The 19,769-nt window shown below is 43.3% G+C and overlaps 1 protein-coding gene across 2 annotated transcripts; it reads right to left on the bottom strand.

Moving 5' to 3' along the window:
- Positions 1-105: 105 nt before the first annotated feature.
- On the bottom strand, positions 106-18,327 carry LOC118528562 (2'-5'-oligoadenylate synthase-like protein 2). 2 transcript variants are annotated; one of them, XM_036081016.2, is made up of 6 exons: positions 18,020-18,327; positions 7,997-8,285; positions 6,809-6,984; positions 3,660-3,901; positions 3,029-3,170; positions 106-1,101 (listed from the first exon to the last, which is right to left on the bottom strand). In XM_036081016.2, the coding sequence occupies exons 1-6, from the start codon at positions 18,152-18,154 to the stop codon at positions 628-630; spliced, it is 1,458 nt and encodes a 485-aa protein (XP_035936909.2). In that variant the 5' UTR covers positions 18,155-18,327; the 3' UTR covers positions 106-627. The 2 variants fall into 2 exon arrangements, with proteins under 2 accessions (XP_035936909.2, XP_035936907.2); XM_036081014.2 differs by lacking the exon at positions 18,020-18,327 and adding an exon at positions 15,938-16,348.
- Positions 18,328-19,769: the final 1,442 nt, after the last annotated feature.

Here is a 19,769-nt window from a genome sequence, read left to right as displayed (position 1 = left end):
ATGTGCAGCCTGACCATGGGCACTCCTGGGGACCTGTGGCTTTGAAATGGGAGAACTAGGTTCTTGTGTCACGGAGTTGAAGAATGAATCTCGCGGACAAAGGAGGGCGAGTAAAGTGATAGAGTTTTATTAAGCAAGCGTACAGAAAAAGCTCTCAGAGTGAGAGGGGTCCCGATGGGGTTGCCACTGAGGGCTTGTAGGCTGGTTTTTTTTTTTTTAAAGATTATATTTATTTATTTATTTATTTTTAATTTTAAAATTTTTATTGTTATGTTAATCACCATGTTAATCATCATTAGTTTTTGATGTAGTGTTCCATGATTCATTGTGGGCTGGTTTTTTATTGAGAACTGACTGGGAAACTTATGACCTTGAGTTTCTTGTGCCGTCTTGGTTTGAGCATGGACTATTGATAACACCCTTAATGACTCACTTCTTTGAGGTTTGGTCATTTTCTATGATACTGGAGCCGCCAAAGAAAAATACTGCCGACCATCCCAGGCCAGATGGTCTGTTCCCTTATCTCTTGTTCACTCTGTCTTAGTGCTTCTGCCTGCCAGGAATAGTCTCAGAGCCTAGCCAGGGACCCCCTATCTCTCCCTGCCTATACCTTAACCCTTTTCTTACTCAGTTTCTCTTCACGAGTATGATGGTGTCACAGTCTTTGATCTGCAGGTCTGAGAGGCTGCGGTGATTCCGTAGTATCCGATTCTGGAACTTTAGTACCTGATCCTCCACGTAAGGTCCTGCACCTTCCTCAATCTTTTCTTTCAAGTCACGGATGGAGTCCTCAGGGTGGATGGCATAAGGCTTGCTCTGACCACTAGAGTCCTTCACAAAGACCTGGATCTCAGGAGGGAAGGTCTCCAGCACCCGGACGCTCACCTTAGAGAAGATCCCATAATATGCTAATGTCTGCCGGCTGCTGAGCAGATGCCGCTCCCCTCCCGGCTCCTGGAAGGAGAGACGCTGTTGCCCACTGAAGCCCCACGTCCTCTTGATCTCGGCTTTCATCTTCCAGATGGGACTGTAGGGGTTCACTGAGAATATCCAGGCCTCCTCTCCTGCCTTTTTCACCGTCACCTGGACATCCCTTGCTGGCTGGAAGGATAAGGATGTCTCATGGTCATGGCTGTTGTCTCCAAAGCCTCCCCTTTCTGCCTAGTGACGATATAATCTATTGCCTACCAAGATACTTAAGGTAGGAAAAGGTGCTATCGATAATTATCTCAGCCAACAGGCATAAACTGGAACTGTCCCAGGCAGAGCAGAACATTTGGTCATCTTAGGCTTACCATTGGGTCACCTGACTCACCTGACTTGCCTTCTGACTCACCCTGATTAGAGTAACAACCGGCAACAGTTCTTGAAATAACCACTCCTCCTATGTGAAACTATTTTAATGAGTCCCAATCTGTCACATGGGGATAACATTAGCACATATTCCATAGGTACATCATAGGGCTGTTCTAGGTTAAATCATTCAACAGATGGAGTCACAGGGACATATGGTCAAGGATATTCATGTAATAGCCAAAGTCTGGAAGCAGCCTAAAAATCTTTCAGTGGGGCAGGGATCCTAAAAGAGAAGGTGCTTTCCTCCATTGGATCATGATACAGCTGTTAATCCAGGGTGACTCGATATCTAGGGCAGTCCACATGTGTGTCCCTTGTCCTGGCATAATGAGCATCACCCCATTTCATGCTCAAAAATATCCTGGTTTGGACTTTATGTTATATGGTCACGCCCTTTTAGGTCTATAGGTGTGGATATGGAATTGTCTTTCTGATAATTTAATTGAGTAACACAAATAGCCTAATCATTTAAGTAAATAAAAGTAAAAAGGCAAAAGAGTCAGACAGGAATGTGCTAGTGTGTGGGTGGCATATCTATACACGGAAGGAGATGCAGGACATTGATAAGTGGATGTTGGGGAGAAGGTGGTACCGTGAGCCTGGGGATCAGGATTGGAGGGCAACCTACTTTAGTTGTGTGTTCTTTCCAACAGTTTGATTTTTTATTCTTTGCTGAACATGTGTGTTACTTTTTCACAAAACAATAATATTAAAAAAGGTGATGGGGAGGGTTCTTAGCAAGAGTTGGAAGACTGTTCAGTGAATCTTGCCTCGTGGGAGCCTCCCGATCCGCTGGACATGCCAGTCAAAGGGCCAGGGCTGGGTGGTGGGTCCTTCCCATGCATGAGTCATCCACCTTGCTGAAGCTGCTGCAGATCTGCCTTTGAGGCAAGCCTCAGGATTTCCCTGCGGGCTATGAAATGTGGGACTGGCAACAAGATTTCTCAGGGAGTAGCAGGTTAGGGAAATGAGATCCCTCTGTTGCTGATAGCAACATCCTGGTCTTTGAACCCTGGATTCCTACATAGTGTTCAGACCCAGAACTCCCGTGGTCGTGTCGGGGAAAGCCGTGCACAGTGGGGTCGCACAAGTGACGTTGCTGTCTGCAGTGGAATCCAGTGCTCCTTACTGATCATTTCTGGAGCATCTATTAAATCTCTCTCTCTCTCACTTTTTAAATAAACCTTACTTTTAAATTTTTTTAGTAATCTCTACACCCAACACAGGGCTCGAACCCACAACCCTGAGAGCAAGAGTCGCATGCTCTTTGACTGAGCCAGCTAGGTACCTCTTAAATCTCTTTTTTGGACAGCAAGAAGTTGAGCTTTCAACAACCCATAATAGGGAGAATGTTACCCCACAGGGTGTATGTATGTGATAAATTCTTTGATTACATCTCTCTAATGGTTACAGAGCAGGGCAGAAACTGACTGCCCATTTCACGGATGAAAGAACTGAGGCCCAGATTCTTAGAGCAGAAGGGGAAGACTTGCACACCTGGTTGGCTGGGACATCTCCATGGAGGGGGATGTTAACCTGTCCTGGGGTCTTAGAGGTGCTGTGGCCAGAAGTTGAGGGGATTCACTGGTGTGTGTGTGTGTGTGTGTGTGTGTGTGTGTGTGTGTGAAGTAAGGTCAGCAGTGAGTTGACTGAGGGGTGGGGGTGATCGTACCTGTACATGCCAGCCCTGGCTGGGGTCTTCAGTCCAGCAGCAGGCCTGCCTCAGGCAGCGAACAGCCTCTCTGGCCACCAGGTCCCATCTCTTTTTACTTCCCAGGTTGTTGGTAGGATCAGCTGGGTCCAGGATAACTGGCCTGGGAGAAAGAAAGGGAGTGGATCTCCAACACACTTAGGACTCTGGTCTCTGTCATTCAAGTCTATGGGACTGTGCATGCCTCTGTGTAGGGAGGCCTTCCTGCAACCAAACCTCTTGGTTCATGATTAGAGGTGTAACCCAAGTTGGCCCAATCAGAGTGAATCTCGGGGATTCTGCTTAGAAGGCTAGGGCAAAGGTGCTCTCCCTGTTGTAGTGGAAGGGATGAGTGCAGATGAGAAGACTGGAACTGATGTATTCATGTTAGCCTGAATTCAAAGGCAAAACCCAGGGAAGGGCAGGGCTGAGCGATTTCACAGAATGGGACCCTGATGAATTAGCGAACATCTGGATCACACCATACCTGAAGCTTCATTTATCCTTGGACTTCTCAGTTACAAAAGCCAGTAAATTCCCCTTGTTTAAAAAACTGTATGAGTTGGGTTTTCTGTTCCTTGCTGCTGAAAATAATGCCACCCAACACACTCACCTGCATTCCTTCAACTGTTGTTTGAGATAGATTCTGACAGTCTCATTTTGGAAATCATAGTACTTGGTCCAATATATGCAGATGTTTTCATAATCTATGAGGAGTTCCATCACAGCTCTAAACCCTTCACCCAGGTTGAAGTTGTCGCTTTTGTCTGTACCCATTTCCCAGGCATAGATGGTCAGTAGCTCCAGAGCATATTTTGGGGGCAATGCTGTGTTTCGATATTTAGGTTTCAAGTACTGCGGGGTTGGGGGGAAAAGGGGGGAGAGAATAAATATGAGATGCTATCCTGGAAATTGAGAATTTCCAGGTTTCTCTGTTTCCAGATCCCAGTAATACTTTGTCAATTTAGGGAACGCCTGGCTGGCTCAATTGATAGAACATGGGACTCTTGACTTCAGGGTTGTGAGCTCAAGCCCCCTGTTAGGTGTAGCACTTGCTTAAAAATAAATAAATAAAAATCATAAAGAAAAGAACTACTTTGTCAACTCCATTTTACATCTGGATTATGCAGCATGTCCATGAAATTTGAAATGGGTCTAGCAGCTTGGTTTCTAGATGGATTACATCCTGCAGCCATCAAAATTTCAAATTGAAGCCTCTCATGGACCTTCTGGGCCTCATCAATCTATGTTTTTGAGTTGGAATGGGGGAGGCAATGCAATATAGTGAATATAGGATCTAATTAAAGAAAATAAAAACACACAGACACACTGAAAATATAACACAAAATCAGAATGAATGGAAAGATGGAGAAAGAGTAATGTGTGAAATTTTCAGTTCTCCAAAAATTAATTTAGAAATTTATTGCAATTACAGTTTGAATCCCACCAGTTTTTTAAATTTTTTTTTTTTTTTTTTAAGATTGTATTTATTTGCGAGAGAGAGAATGAGAAACAGAGAGCATGAGAGGGAGGAGCGGACTCCCTGCTGAGCAGGGAGCCTGATGTGGGACTCGATCCCAGGACTCCAGGATCATGACCTGAGCCGAAGGCAGTCGCTTAACCAACTGAGCCACCCAGGCGCCCGAATCCCACCAGTTTTTTAGTGGGAGAAAAATGATCTTAAGATTCAAATACAGTAATAAATGCTTAGGAAATCCAAGAAAATTGTGAGAAAGAAAAATAGAGAGGTTGGTATTTGTTTGCTCGGATATGTCTTATAAAGCAGTTGTCACAAAAACAGTATGTTTTTGGTGTCAGAATAAACAATAGCTAAGTGTAACAGAATGGCTAGCCCAGAATTAGTTCCCAGTAGATACAAAAACTTAACAAAGACTGACAAGGGTGATGCAAGATGGGAAAAAAATGCATAATCCAACAAATGATACTGGCACAATTTGTCCACCATCTAGAAGAAAATAAGCGTGATCCTACTGTTGCACCAAATACCAAAATAGTTTCCAAATGGAGTGAAAGGATATATGAAACATAGTAGAAAAAAATTAAAAGACCACCTACACACTGTGAGCAAGATAGAAAACCCACAACCTAGAAAAGTCAGACCTATTTGTGTGTGTGCGTTTTTAAGTAATCTCTACACCCAATGTGGGGTTTGAACACATGACCCCAAGATCAAGTCTCACACTCCTTCAACTGAGCCAGCCATCTGCCCCTCTTTGTGTATTTTATTTTATTTAAAGATTTATTTATTCATTTTAGACAGACAGAGAGAGAGAGATCGAGTGAGCATGGGGAGGGGCAGAGGAAGAGGGAGAGAGAGAATCCTCCAGCAGACTCCCCGCTGAGCACGGAGCCTGACTGGGGGCTGGATCCCAGGACCCAAGACCCATGACCTGAGCTGAAGTCAGGAGGCTGCCCCTCAACTGACTAAGTTACCACCCCTTAGTGTATTTTAAACATTAGAAATAATTATATTGTCAGAGATACTATAATTAAGGTCCATAGAGGAGTGATCTATTGGTGAAAACATTTGCAACACATGAGAAATAATAGTAAATATCTACATAATTTACAAAAAGGCCTCAAAACTGGTAAGAAGACAAAAGACCCAATGGAAAAAGATGCAAAATTAACAGGTTAACTCCCCAAAGTTCAACTCCAGAGGTCTCATTTTGGAAATCATAGTACTTGCATAGTACTTTACGTTTTTGCAAAGGGTGGACTACAGGGTGGGCAAAGGGTGGGCATGAGCGGTGTGAACAAAAAAAGAGGAATGAAAGCATAGTCTCCAAAAATGTTTTTGGTGTCATTTCAGGCGTTTCATGTGAATTTTACCTTCTTTTTTATACTTTTTTTTTTATTATTTGAATTTTTCACGAGCCCAATGTAATATTCAAATAACCAGAAAAAGTGATTATTACGAAAATTATTATTATTATGAAATAAATTATTATTCTAAAAACTAGCCTTGTTGATTAAGAGCACACAGCTGGGCACCTTTGTGTTCAAATCTCAGCCCAACTTTAGTCCTTGAGCCTCAGTTTTCTCATCCCCGAAAGGGGGCTAATGTATAATACCTACATTACAGAGCTGTTGGAAAGGGGGAGAAAAAATATGCAGAGCACTCAGTATAGATCACGGAAGACAATTAATGCTCAATAAACAGTAGCTTTCTTCTCATTGCTGTTATATGAAATGCCTGAGGTCTGAAGTCTGTGGAAAATCACACTGGTGGGTCGCCTGAGGTGGCTCAGTCCCTTACGCATCTGACTCGATCTTGGCTCAGGTCATGATCTCAGGGTTGTGAGATGGAGCCCTGCCTTGGACTCCTCACTCAGCTGGGTGTCTGCTTAAGATTCTCCCCGCCACCCACCCACCGCCCCAAGCAGGCACTTTCTCTCTCTATATATATATAAAAGGAGGGGCGCCTGGGTGGCTCAGTTGGTTAAGCGTCTGCCTCCGGCTCAGGTCATGATCCCGGGGTCCTGGGATCCAGCCCCGCATCGGGCTCCCTGCTCAGCGGGGAGTCTGCTTCTCCCTTTGCCCCTCACACCGCTCAGGCTCTCTCTGTCCCTCTCTCTCTCTCAAATAAATAAATAAAATCTTAAAACAAAATGTTAGCAGGCGCCCGCCCTCTTTCTTGTCCCTGCACCTCCCAGCCCGGCAGCTCCCAGCCCCGCAGCCCGCCGGCCCCGCAGCCTGCAGCCGGCCCCGCTCCCCCCAGCCCGGCTCCCAGCCCCGCACCTGCAGATACCAGTGCTTCACCAGCCGCAGGAGGTCCTTTAGCTTAACAGGTCGACTTTTCACAAAGTGCCTCTGCAACTCTGTGAAGCTTGGCGAGAACTCTCCAGGCGTGCCACCACTGGTTATTAAGTCTTCATAGATTTCCGGTGAGGGTTTAGAGTCCGGGCAAAAATGTCCTGGGAGAGAAAAGGACCTGGTTCAAGAAAATCCACCCTCTGAGGAGAGGAAGTTGGGAAAAAACTGGTAGGTGTAGAGGGCTCATAAATTATCTCGGGCAGTCCTCACTACTGCATTCTTTTTCCCATTTTATATCAAAACAGGTGGAAGTTTATGGGGTTTGGTAGCCTCCTCAAAAGTCACAGAGATTTTAAATAACTGGCATTGGCCAAAGACGTACCATGTGTCAGGCACTGGGCAAAGCTCATGGAATCCTTAGAACAGCTCCATGAAGTAGGTAAAATTACGTGGAACCATAAGGAGTGCCATTTTTGTGGATCAAACCTGGTCAAATATTGTCAATTTCCTATGGTTCAACCTGATATTATCCCATTTAACAGGTTGGTACATTGAGTCTTAGAGGTGTTAGATACCTTACCCAAGAACACAGTAAGTCCTTTTTTTTTTTTTTTTTTTAAGATTTTATTTATTTGACAGAGAGAGACAGCGAGAGAGGGAACACAAGCAGGGGCAGAGGGAGATGGAGAAGCAGGCTTCCCACTGAGCAGGGAGCCGGATGTGGGGCTCGATCCCAGAACCCTGGGATCATGACCTGAGGGGAAGGCAGACGCCTAACACCTGAGCCACCCAGGTGCCCCCATGGTAAGTCTTAAAGCCAAAATTAAAAGACATTAAGAGCCCTGTTTTTAAAATGACTCCAATCTAATGCTAACCCCAAAGATCTTGAAGTGCTTGCTTGCTCTGGTGTTTCCCAGAGGGTCAGAGAAGAGTCTCCTCCTTGGGCTGGGTGGGAATCCAGAAGTCCCCTATCTCCCCAACATGGGACATGGCAGCACATGAGTTTATGGAAGGACTTAACTTCAAGATACAGCTCTAGTTGCAGCCCTCCAGAGAAAAAAAGCAAACTACTCTTTCTCCCCTGGTTTCCACTTTCCTAAACCTCCCCCAAGGCCAGGTTGGTGAAGGGCCCCTGACTAGTTTCTCTGGTCCCAAACCCATCATTGTCTTTACTCAGAGCATCATAGGCCGGGAGCACATCCACTCCAATGGCTTCACTGTTCCTCCTGGGCTGGACCTGGAAGGACAGGGAGCGGGGGACCCTGCTCGTCTCTCTCCGCGGGACCATGGTGATGCTGTAGGCCAGGTTCCTGCTGTACTGAGTCAGTCTCTTCTCGATGAAGCTGATGATCAATCCGCGGTGCTCTGCCTGGTCTTGGAAGCTGGGGAAACAGCTCAAGAACAAGACCAAGTCCACATCGGAGCTGTAGTTCAACGTTGTTCCCTTCCCAGAGGAGCCACCCTGTGAAGGAAATTAATGTTGAAGCTTCACCTCCCTTGGAGCCTGAAGCTTTGAGGTCGGGGTGAAGCCAGAGGCACCCATATTAGGCTGTTTATGTAGGTGCCAAAAGGAGCCCTTGGTCTCCTCCATACGTGGTGGACTTTGCTGACCTCATCTTTTCATTGATTTAGACAAAATAAGTACATGATTAACTATTCAAAGGATATAAATGAAATGTAAAACTCCACTGCACCTGAGGCCTTAAGCTCCTTCTGCAGAGGCACCCATAGTTACCAGCTTGTTATAGATCATTCCAGAGACGTTTGATGCCTAAACCCATGGTGTCCAATATGGTAGCCAAGAGCTACATGTGGCTATTTACATTTGAATGAGATGAAATTTATAAATTCAGTTTCTCAGCCATACTAGCTTCAGTTCAAGTGCTCAACAGCCACCCACAGAGAGTGATGGGCAGCGCATGTGTAGAACATTTCCATCACTAGGAAATTTCTATTGGACAGCTCTGGCCTAGACAGACATACTTTTACATATATATTTTGTATATACATCTTGTGTGTGTATGCACAAATATATTTTTTGGACATTGTGTGTGTGTTCCTGTGTGTATATGCAAGGATGCTGGAAACATACTGCCTCGGTAGCATACGTGTTCATAGAATGAGGCCCAGCCGTAGCCTTGAAAGGTGCATCATAAATCTTTCCTCCTGGATAAGAAACAAGCAAGAAAAGGAATTTAGATGTCATGGATAAGCATCCAAATTCATGGACAAGGTGATGATGGAGTTCCCCCATTAGAGGGGGACTGAGGATGATGGAAAGTCCTGCCTGCCCTTAGTTCATTTGCAAATGATCTTCCTTTTGCCTGGTCCTTTCCCCTACTTAGTGCTGATGCCCTTGCAGAGAATCAACTAGAAAACTACATGTTCCTAATATTTGGTCAAAAGAAATCTCAACAAGAACAGCAGAAATTATTCCCTCTTTATCCAAAGTGTAGAAAGGCAGACACTGTCCTGGGGAATGCTAGTTTTAAAGACTCCCACATTTCAGTGGTTGTTGCTAATGCCTGCAAAGCACCTTCAACCTCTAAATCCCCGCAGTTCTGAGGGGCTGTCTCTGCTCCTTGTCTGGATAAGTAACACTGAAATGAACATGTCCTCTGAGGAAGGATACCTGGGGGTCTCCTTTAGGAGGCAGGGAAGGGGGCTGGCCCTTCTCCCCTCTCCCATATACAATAAGTTGTTTTTTATTTTGAAATAATTATAGATTTACAGGAAGATAGTTTAGAGAGGTCTGCTGGGCTCTTCATCCAGTTTCCTCCCAGGGGTCACATCTTATGCAAATATAGCCAGGAAATCAACACTGATACAATGTATGGAGTTCTAAGACATTTTATCATATGTGTAGATTCCTATAGTCACCACTGAAATCAATATATAGAACTATTCCATTCTATTTTCTCCTTCAACTCCTTTAGAGTCCCACCCACCTCCCTCCCCAGACCATCCCCAAACCCTAGAAACCACTAATCTGTTTTCCATTTCCATAATCCTGTCATTTCGAGATTGAAACAAATGCAATCATACTGTATGTGACTTATAATTTTTATTTATTTTTATTTAAATTCAATTAACATATAATGTATTATTGATTTCAGAGGTAGAGGTTAGTGATTTATCAGTCTTATATAATACCCAGTGCTCATTACATCATGTGCCCTCCTTAATGTCCATCACCCAGTTACCCTATCCCCCTACCCCTCCCCTCCAGCAACCCTCAGTTTGTTTCCTGAGATTAAGAGTCTCTTATGGTTTGTCTCCCTCTCTGATTTCATCTTGTTTCATTTTTTCCTCTCTTCCCTTATGATCCTGTTTTGTTTCTTAAATTTCACATATCAGCGAGATCATAGGATAATTATCTTTCTCTGATTGACTTATTTTGCTTAGCATAACACCCTCTAGTTTCATCCACGTTGTTGCAAATGGCAAGATTTCTTTCTTTCTTTTTTTCTTTTTTTGCTGGCTGAGTAGTATGCCATTGTATATATATACACACCACAACTTCTTTATCCTTTCATCTGTTGATGGACATCTGGGCTCTTTCCATAGTTTGGCTAATGTGGACATTGCTGCTATAACCATTGGGGTGCAGGTGCCCCTTCGGATCACTACATTTGTATCTTTGGGGTAAATACCCAGTAGTGCAATTGCTGGGTTGTAGGGTAGCTCTATTTTCAACCTTTTGAGGAACCTCCATATTGTTTTCCAGAGTGGATGCACCAGCTTGCATTCCCACCAACAGTGTAGGAGGGTTCCCCTTTCTCTGAATCCTTGCCAACATCTGTCATTTCCTGAGTGGTTAATTTTAGCCATTCTGACTGGTGTGAGGTGGTATCTAGCCTTGTATCTCCCTGATGCTGAGTGATGGTGAGCATTTTTTTCATGTGTCTGTTGGCCATTTGTATGTCTTCTTTGGAGAAATGTCTATTCATGACTTCTGGCCATTTCTTGATTGGATTATTGTTCTTTGGGTGTTGAGTTTGATAGGTTCTTTATAGATCTTGGATACTAGCCCTTTATCTGTTCAGGTTTTCTATTTCTTCCTGTTTCAGTTTTGGTAGTTTATACGTCTCTAGGAATGCATCCATTTCTTCCAGATTTCCTAATTTGTTGGCATATAGTTACTCATAGTATGTTCTTATAATTGTTTGTATTTCTTCAGTGTTGGTTGTGATCTCTTTTGTTCATGATTTTATTTATTTGAGTCCTTTCTCTTTTCTTTTTGATAAGTCTGTCCAGGGGTTTATCAATCTTATTAATCCTTTCAAAGAATCAGCTCCTAGTTTCGTTGATCTGTTCTACTGTTCTTTTGGTTCCTATTTCATTGATTTCTGCTCTGGTCTTTATTATTTCTCTTCTCCTGCTAGGTTTAGGCTTTATTTGCTGTTCTTTCTCCAGCTCCTTTAGGTGTAAGGTTAGGTTGTGTATTTGGGAACTTTCTTTTTTCTTGAGAAAGGCTTGTATTGCTATATACTTTCCTTAGGACCGCCTTTGCTGCATCCCAAAGGTTTTGAACAGTTGTGTTTTCATTTTCATTTGTTTCCATGAATTTTTTAAATTATTTAATTTCCTGGTTGACCCATTCATTCTTTAGTAGGATGCTCCTTAGCCTCCATGTATTTGAGTTCTTTCCAAATTTCTTCTTGTGATTGAGTTCCAGTTTCAAAGCATTGTGGTCAAAAATATGCAGGGAATGATCCCAATCGTTTGGTACCAGTTGAGACCTGATTTGTGACCCAGTATGTGATCTATTTTGGAGAATGTTCCATGTGCACTTGAGAAGAGTGTGTATTCTGTTGCTTTAGGATAGAATGTTCTGAATATATGTGTGAAGTTCATCTGGTCCAGTGTGTCATTCAAAGCCCTTGTTTCCTTGTTGATCTTCTGCTTAGATGATCTATCCATTGCAGTGAGTGGGGTGTTAAAGTCCCCTACTATTATTGTATTATCAATGCATTTCTTTAATTTTGTTAATTGGTTTACACACTTGGCTTTTCCCAGGTTAAGGGCAGAAATATTTACAATTGTTAGATCTTCTTGTTGGATAGATCCTTTAATTATGTTATAGAGTCCTTCCTCATCTCTTATTAGTCTTTGGTTTAAAATCTAACTTGTCTGATATAAGGATTGCCACCCCAGCTTTCTTTTGATGTCCATTAGTATGATAAATTGTTTTCCACCTCCTCACTTTAAATCTGGAGGTGTCTTTGGGTCTAAAATGAGTCTCTTGGGGCACCTGGGTGGCTCAGTCGGTTAAGCGTCTGCCTTCGGCTCAGGTCTTGATCCTAGGGTCCTGGGATCGAGCCCTATGTTGGGCTTCCTGCTCTGTGGGGAGCCTGCTTCTCCCTCTCCCTCTGCCTGCCACTCCCCCTGCTTGTGCTCTCTCTCTCTCTCTGTCAAATAAATAAATAAAACCTTAAAAAAAACCAAAATGAATCTCTTGCAGACAGCATATCGATGGGTCTTACTTTTTTATCTAATCTGATACCCTGTGTTTTTGATTGGGACATTTAGCTCATTTACATTCAGGGTAACTATTGAAAGATATGAATTTAGTGCCATTGTATTACCTGTAAAGTCACTGTTTCTGTATATTGTCTGTTCCTTTCTGGTTTATGCTACTTTTGGGCTCTCTCTTCACTTAAAGAATCCCTTTTAAGATTTCTTGGAGGGCTGGTTTGGTGATCACAAATTCTTTTAGTTTCTGTTTGTCTGGGAAGCTTTTTATCTCTCCTTCCATTCTGAATGACATCCTAGCTGGAAAAAGTATTCTTGGCTGCATATTTTTCTCATTTAGCACCCTGAATATATCATGCCAGTCCTTTCTGGCCTGCCAGGTCTCTATGGATAGGTCTGCTGCCAGTCTAATGTTTTTACCCCTGTAGGTTACGGACCTCTTGTCCTGAGATGCTTTCAGGATTTTCTCTTTGTCTCTGAGATTTGCAAGTTTCACTATTATATGTTAGGGTGTTGACATATTTTTATTGATTTTAAGGGGGGTTCTCTGTGCCTCCTGGACATGGATGCCTATTTCCTTCCCCAGATTAGGGAAGTTCTCTGATATAATTTGCTCCAATATCTGCCCCTCTCTCTCTTTCTTCTTCTTCTGGGATCCCAATTATTCTAGTATTGTTTCACTTTATGGTGTCTCTTATCTCTCGAATTCTCCCCTCATGATGCAGTAGTTGTTTATCTCTCTTTTTTTCAGCTTCTTTATTCTCCATTATTTGGTCTTCTGTATCACTAATTCTCTCTTCTGCCTCATTTATTCTAGCAGTTAGGGCCTCCACTTTTTTTTTTTTTAGATTTTTATTTATTTATTTGAGAGAGAGATAGACAGAGATAGTGAGAAGAGAGCATGAGCAGGGAGGAGAGAGAGAAGCAAGCTCCCACTGAGCGGGGAGCCCGATGTGGGACTTGATCCCAGGACCCTGGGATCATGACCTGAGCCGAAGGCAGACGCTTAACCAACTGAGCCACCCAGGTGTCCCAGGGCCTCCACTTTTGATTGCACCTCATTAATAGCCTTTTTTATTTTGACTTGATTAAATTTTAGTTCTCTTATTTCTCCAGAAAGGTATTCTGTAATGTCTTCTATGCTTTTTTCAAGCCCAACTAGTATCTTTATAATCATTATTCTGAATTCTAGTTCCAACATCTTTTGTCCATACTGATTCCGTCCCTGGCAGTCAGTACTGCCTCTGGTTCTCTTTTTTGAGATGAGTTTTTCCATCTTGTCATTCTGACCAGAGAAGAAGAGATGAACAAGAGAACCAAATACTAAAATGGCAACAACAACCCCAGAGAAATATACACTAAACAAATTAGAAGAGTCCCGAAACCGGAAAAAAAAAAAAAGAGAGAGAGAGAGAGAGAAAATATTATCAGACAGGTGAATGGAATAGAGCAATACACTGGATAATGTGTGTATTTTGGTCTGTTTGTTAGAAAACTAGATCCCAAAATTGTAAAGAAAGAAAAATATATACGTACAAAAATAAAATTAAATACAATGAAAGAACAGAATGTAACTGTAAAAATGAAAATAAAAAGACACAGAGAAAAAAGAAAACAAACAAAAAAAGAAGGAATATAAACAGACAGGTGGACAGAACAGAACAATACACTATATCCTGAGTGTATTTTGGTCAGTTTGTTAGAAGAAACTACATCTCAAAATTGTAAAGAAATAAAAACTTGTGTGTGTGTGTGTGTGTGTGTATAGATAGATAGATAGATAATTAAATACATTGAAAGGATAGAATGTAACTGTAAAGATTAAAATTAAAAAAGACTTTTAACAAAAGAAAACAGAAACAAAAAAGAAGCAAAAAAAAAAGAGAGAGAGAGAGAATATGATCAGACAGGTTAAGAGAACAGAACCCTACCCTAGATTCTGGGTGTATTTTGGTCTGTTAGAAGAAACTGCATCCCTAAATTGTAAAGAAAGAAAAACTTGTATGTATATATACAAAAATAAAATTAAAAACAATGAAAAGATAGAATGTAACTATAAAAACGAAAATTAAAAAAGATTTTATTTTTTTATTTTTATTTTTTTTAAGATTTTATTTATTTATTTGAGAGAGAGAGAGAGAATGAGAGAGAGCACATGAGAGGGGTTATGGTCAGAGGGAGAAGCAGACTCCCTGCCGAACAGGGAGCCCGATGCGGGACTCGATCCAGGGACTCCAGGATCATGACCTGAGCTGAAGGCGGTTGCTTAACCAACTGAGCCACCCAGGCGCCCTTAAAAAAGATTTTAAAAAGAGTTGGTAAAATAAGAAATTGGTTGAAAAAGGAAAGAGAAAAAAAATTAAAGTCAAAAGACTAAAGAATCACTGGGAAAAGCCATGAATTCTATGGCTGTATTCCCCTAGTGCTGGACTTTTGCAGTTCTCTTTGAACGGTAAACTTGGTAAACTTGGTCTTGGCCAGATGTTCTTGCTGATCTTCTGGGGGAGAATAAAGCTCCTGGAGAGGGAGTGTCCCCTAGAGGTTTGCCGTTTTGTTGTTCCAATCCAGGGTTTTTTTATAAACTCTTTTGCAGAACTATCTTGAGCATCCTGAGTGTGGGCCCCCTGTGGATTGGCTACTAAGCTGTGCCAATCAGGGCTTTGATCATGCACCTGTCTACCTATCAGGTTATTGTTACCATGTTGGAGACCAACTGTCTCAACTTGTGATAGTGACCAATGTTTTGTGGTTAATTGTTTTGTTTCAGGGTATTTTGTTACAGAGGCTGCTAGACAGGATGCTATTGTGGTCTTGTCTAAGCTGTAAAACAGGATGCTAGCACGGTTTTGTCTTAGTTGTCCTGGCTCCCTGTTTTCTTGTTGGGGACCCTGGCCCTGACTACCTAAGTGTCCAATTAGCTCCTAACAATACCACCCCCAGGTAAGGCTTGATTTACTTAAGAAATTAGATATATGAAAATTAAGGGAAGCCTCACAAAAAGGAGTCTGAGGCCAGAGGGGGAGGCCATAGGGGGAGCGGTACCAACGCCAATTATAGGAATTGTCAATTACAGACCCCAACAGAATTGTAAACAGGAAAGAAACATCAATTACAGGCCCCAACAAGAGCCTTTAGAGCAAGAGCTAGAGAGCACGAGAGAGAGAGCACGATCGGAGGGAGGGGCAGAGAGGTAGGGAGAGGGAGGACTCCATGCTGAGAGTAGAGCCCCAGTGGGGCTCTATCTCCCCACCTCCTGACCCTGAGATCATGACCTGAGCGGAAACCAAGAGTCCCATACTTAACCAACTGAGCCACCCAGGCACCCCTACAGGTTTTCTTAAACAAGAAACAAACACATAAATTTTATAAGAGACCTGTTATTCATATTCCACCTGTCACCCTGGCAATCAGCTGGATCCCCAATGATCATCATCATCCTGATCAGCATCATCCTTCAGATTTGTAGGATAATTTACAGTTTAAAAGCACTTTCCCCCAGTTTATCTCATCTATTCCTTACAACAGATCTGGATTAAAGAGGGGGAGTCCAGAGATGAAATGAACTCTCCCCCAAGGTCACATGGTCCCCAAGCAACAAGGCTAGGATTCAAACTCAATCTTAAGTCCCCAGGTGCTCACCTTCACCACCTTCAGCACCCTGACTTCCTGGTCTAGAACCAGCTCATCTTGGAAGCACTGTTCCCGGAAGAAACGCTCAATTCTCTGCCAGGCATCCTTCACTTCCTCCTTCCAGTTCCCCTCCGGCTGAAGGTTCTGCTCCAGGAAGGCAGACAACATATCTGCCGGGGTGTCATACAGGGTCTGAAAGAGTGCCATCTCTATCAGCCCAGGCGGCCCCTCGGGATAAATTCTCCCGGCTTCCGCCTTGCCCTGTAAGGAGGGCTAGCCTTTCTCCAGAGGCTGAAGGGCTGGGGAGCACCTTCTATCCCTCCTCAGGCCCACAAGCCTGTTCCTTCCGATTCCTTCCTGCTCACGTCTTTTGGAAACCAAAAGTGAATTTGTTGAACTGTAGTTTTCTTTCCCTTTAAGGCTGTCGGGGAAAAAGGGCTGAGTGTGGAGCCAAGCGCCCTCTGCAGATCACTCACAGACTCTCAGTGTGAGCATTTCCTCCCGGGGCCTGGAGCTTGCCTCCCTACCCCCATGCCCCCTTTCCTGCTGCTTGGAGGGGAGACCCCCAACCCCTACAGGAGCTGGATTGTGTCCACCCCTGGGGATAAGGAGGTGCTGATGCCTGGGCGAGAAGGTGGGGGGCTTGGGCTGAGCTGGAGAAGTCCTGGAGCCAGGCCCAGAATGAACTGAGCTCTTTCTTTTCTAAGAGCAAGGGGAAACACACCCTTGATTTGCTGCTTTGTTCCTTAGATCCAGGTGAAGTTCCCCTTATCCCCAGGATGTCCAAAAAATAGCAGAGATCGGTGTTAGGAATTCAAAGCTGCCCTCATCCCAACTCCCTCAACAAAATGCCAGAAAGATTTTTCTTCTCTTTTTTTGTTAATGGCAAAAATAAGATTTTGCCACTCATTGAAATCATAGGTATGGAGCACATTTGGGGAACCCATGACTATGGGGAGGAGAGTGGGTTTTGGAAACACGGACATATAAGGTGTGCGGAGGGGGCAGGAGCAGCCAGCTGATGGCTGGCTGCACAGGCCAATCCAGGTTTTGTGGGAGGGATAAAATCAGAAGATGCACATAAAGTGCCAAGTCCAGAGTCCGCAACATAGGGGCTGATGTGCGGCGCCCGGGTGGCTCAGTCGGTTAAGTGCCTGCCTTCGGCTCAGGTCATGATCCCAAGTCCTGGGATTGAGTCCCGGGTCAGGCTCCCTGCTCGGTGGAGAGTGTGCTTCTCCTGATCCCTCTACCCCTACCCCCCTGCTTGTGCTCTCTTTTGTGTTCTCTCTCTCAAATTAATAAAATCTTTACAACAGAAACAAAAACAAAACATAGGGTCTGATGTGTCAAGGATACTGTGGGTTTCTTTATGGTTTTGTTTGTTTGTTTGCTTTGCCATTCTTATTCCATCTCGTTCAAGGGAAGTATTTTTTCATTCGTACAAATTTTAATTAAAAAAAAAAAAGGCATCTCATCTGTATCAGGATCAATCATTTACTGCCTTTCCAGCCTCCTATTTTCCAGAAAGAAGCAATGTAATGCAGTGAAAATCAAGATTTATAAACGTGGGATTGATTTTACTATTCTCCGAATTTTGTCCTCTTCTATTACTCACTCTGCCTACTCAGATTATTGTAAGGGCTTCCAGTCCAGTCTTTATATTACTACTGGTTTTATTATTTAATACTTCCAGAGGACTAATTCACCGAGTTTCCGGGTTCCAGGGTGGTTGAGAGAATTTCAGGTGATGATGCATATCTAAAGCACTCAGCATAGTCCCTGGCATATATAAGCAATACATTAATGTTAGTAATCATTTGATTCAGAAGAGTAAGCCAACTTGGCACCCAGTTCAGTCTCAAAGCACTTTTAGTTACCCTACTTTTCCCCCAAACCACTTAGAACCCACTGCTACCAATGCCCATGTTTAATTAATTAGAGATAAGAAACATAACAATAGCGAACAGTGTTAGCGCATCCCCCGATGCGTGGTACTGCGCTAAGCGCTTCAGCTTCTTTAATACTTTTAAATAAAGCTAGTGACAGTCTCTGCAGAAAAGGGTGCAGGGTTCCCGCTGGGGCACAGCGTACCTTCTGCAACATCGGCCTCCCCTCCGGAAGGCCAGAGGGGGCGCTAGAGGAGCGGGTCAGCATCCCTCCTGGAGGCTGGCGGGCGCTGGTTGGACGCCTTGCGGAGGGTGCGCACATTTGGATACAGGTTTTCATTTCTCTCTGTCTCTCTCTTTTTTTCTTCCGTTTTCATTTCTCTTGAGCGTCTATTGGGAGTGGGATTGCTGGGTCACACGGTAACACTGTTTCACTATTTGACCACCTCCCGGCCGGACCATTTACTTGAGGATCGCGCTGCAGTGGATGAGGGCTCCGATGGCTCCCAGTCCTCGCCAAAGCTTGTCGTCATCATCGGTCTTTTCGATTATAAGTCACCCCCTAGTGGTTGTGAAGGGATATCTCCTTGTGGTTCTCATTTGTCTTTTCCTTAGGGCTAACCGCCTTGAACATCTTTTCATGAGCTTGATGTCTATTTCTGTATCTTCTTTGAGGAAACTGTTCAGTTCATTTGCCCATTTAGAAAAATTGGGTTTTGCAAACTGAGGGTTGCTGGAGGGGAGGGGGGTGGGAGGAATGGGGTGGCTGGGTGATGGACATTGGGGAGGGTATGTGCTATGGTGAGCGCTGTGAATTATGTTAAGACTGATGAATCACAGACCTGTACCTCTGAAACAAATAATACATTATATGTTAAAAAGAAGAAGAAGAAGAAGAAGATAGTAGGAAGGGAAAAATGAAGGGGGGCGGAAATCGGAGGGAGAGACGAACCATGAGAGACTATGGACTCTGAGAAACAAACAGGGTTTTAGAGGGGAGGGGGTGGGGGGATGGGTTAGCCCGGTGATGGGTATTAAGGAGGGCACGTACTGCATGGAGCACTGGGTGTTATGCACAAACAATGAATCATGGAACACTACATCAAAAACTAATGATGTAATGTATGGTGACTAACATAATAAAATAAAATTTTAAAAAATTGGGTTTTGTTTGTTTTACAACGATGCTTTTTATACAGAGCTCCTCCCACTTCCTTTCTTTCTCTTCTTCAATCCTCTTACCCATTCTTGTACATTGCATGTTTTATCATTCTGGGTCTGAACTTGAAACGTCTTTCTTATTATAGGTCACTTTGTTATCATAATCCTTTACAAGCTTGGATTGTGATTTTTTTTTAATCGAAGTCTTTTTATAATTGAGTGGTAGTAGTTCTTTATACATTCTAGGTACAGGTTTCTTATCAGATACATGATTTTCAAATTTTTCTCTATATTGTAGGTTGTTTTTTTCACTTTTCATTTTTTTTTAAAGATTTTATTTATTTGACAGAGAGAGACAGTGAGAGAGGGAACACAAGCAGGGGGAGTGGGAGAAGGAGAAGCAGGCTTCCCGCAGAGCAAGGAGCCTGGAGCCTGATGCGGGGCTTGATCCCAGGACCCTGGGATCATGACCTGAGGGGAAAGCAGAAGATTAACAACTGAGCCACCCAGGCGCCCCTCTTTTTCACTTTTTAAATCATGTCCTTTGAATCACAAAAGTTTTTAATTTTGCTAATGTCTAATTTACGCACAATGGAGTCTTGCTAGTTAAAAATTATTTAGACCTTAAGTCACATTCTCATCAATATTTTGGTTCTATAAATTAAAAGCCAACTTTGAAAGGGTTAGGGAAAGATTTAAATTAGTTCTAGATCAGAAAAAGTACATCAGGGGGCACCTGGCTGGCTCAGTCGGTAGAGCATGAGACTCTTGATCTTAGGGTTGAGTTTGAGCCC

Source organism: Halichoerus grypus, chromosome 13 (genome assembly GCF_964656455.1).
Source record: "Halichoerus grypus chromosome 13, mHalGry1.hap1.1, whole genome shotgun sequence".
Classification (NCBI taxonomy): Eukaryota; Metazoa; Chordata; class Mammalia; order Carnivora; family Phocidae; genus Halichoerus; species Halichoerus grypus.
This window is presented reverse-complemented; position numbering and strand designations above follow the sequence as displayed.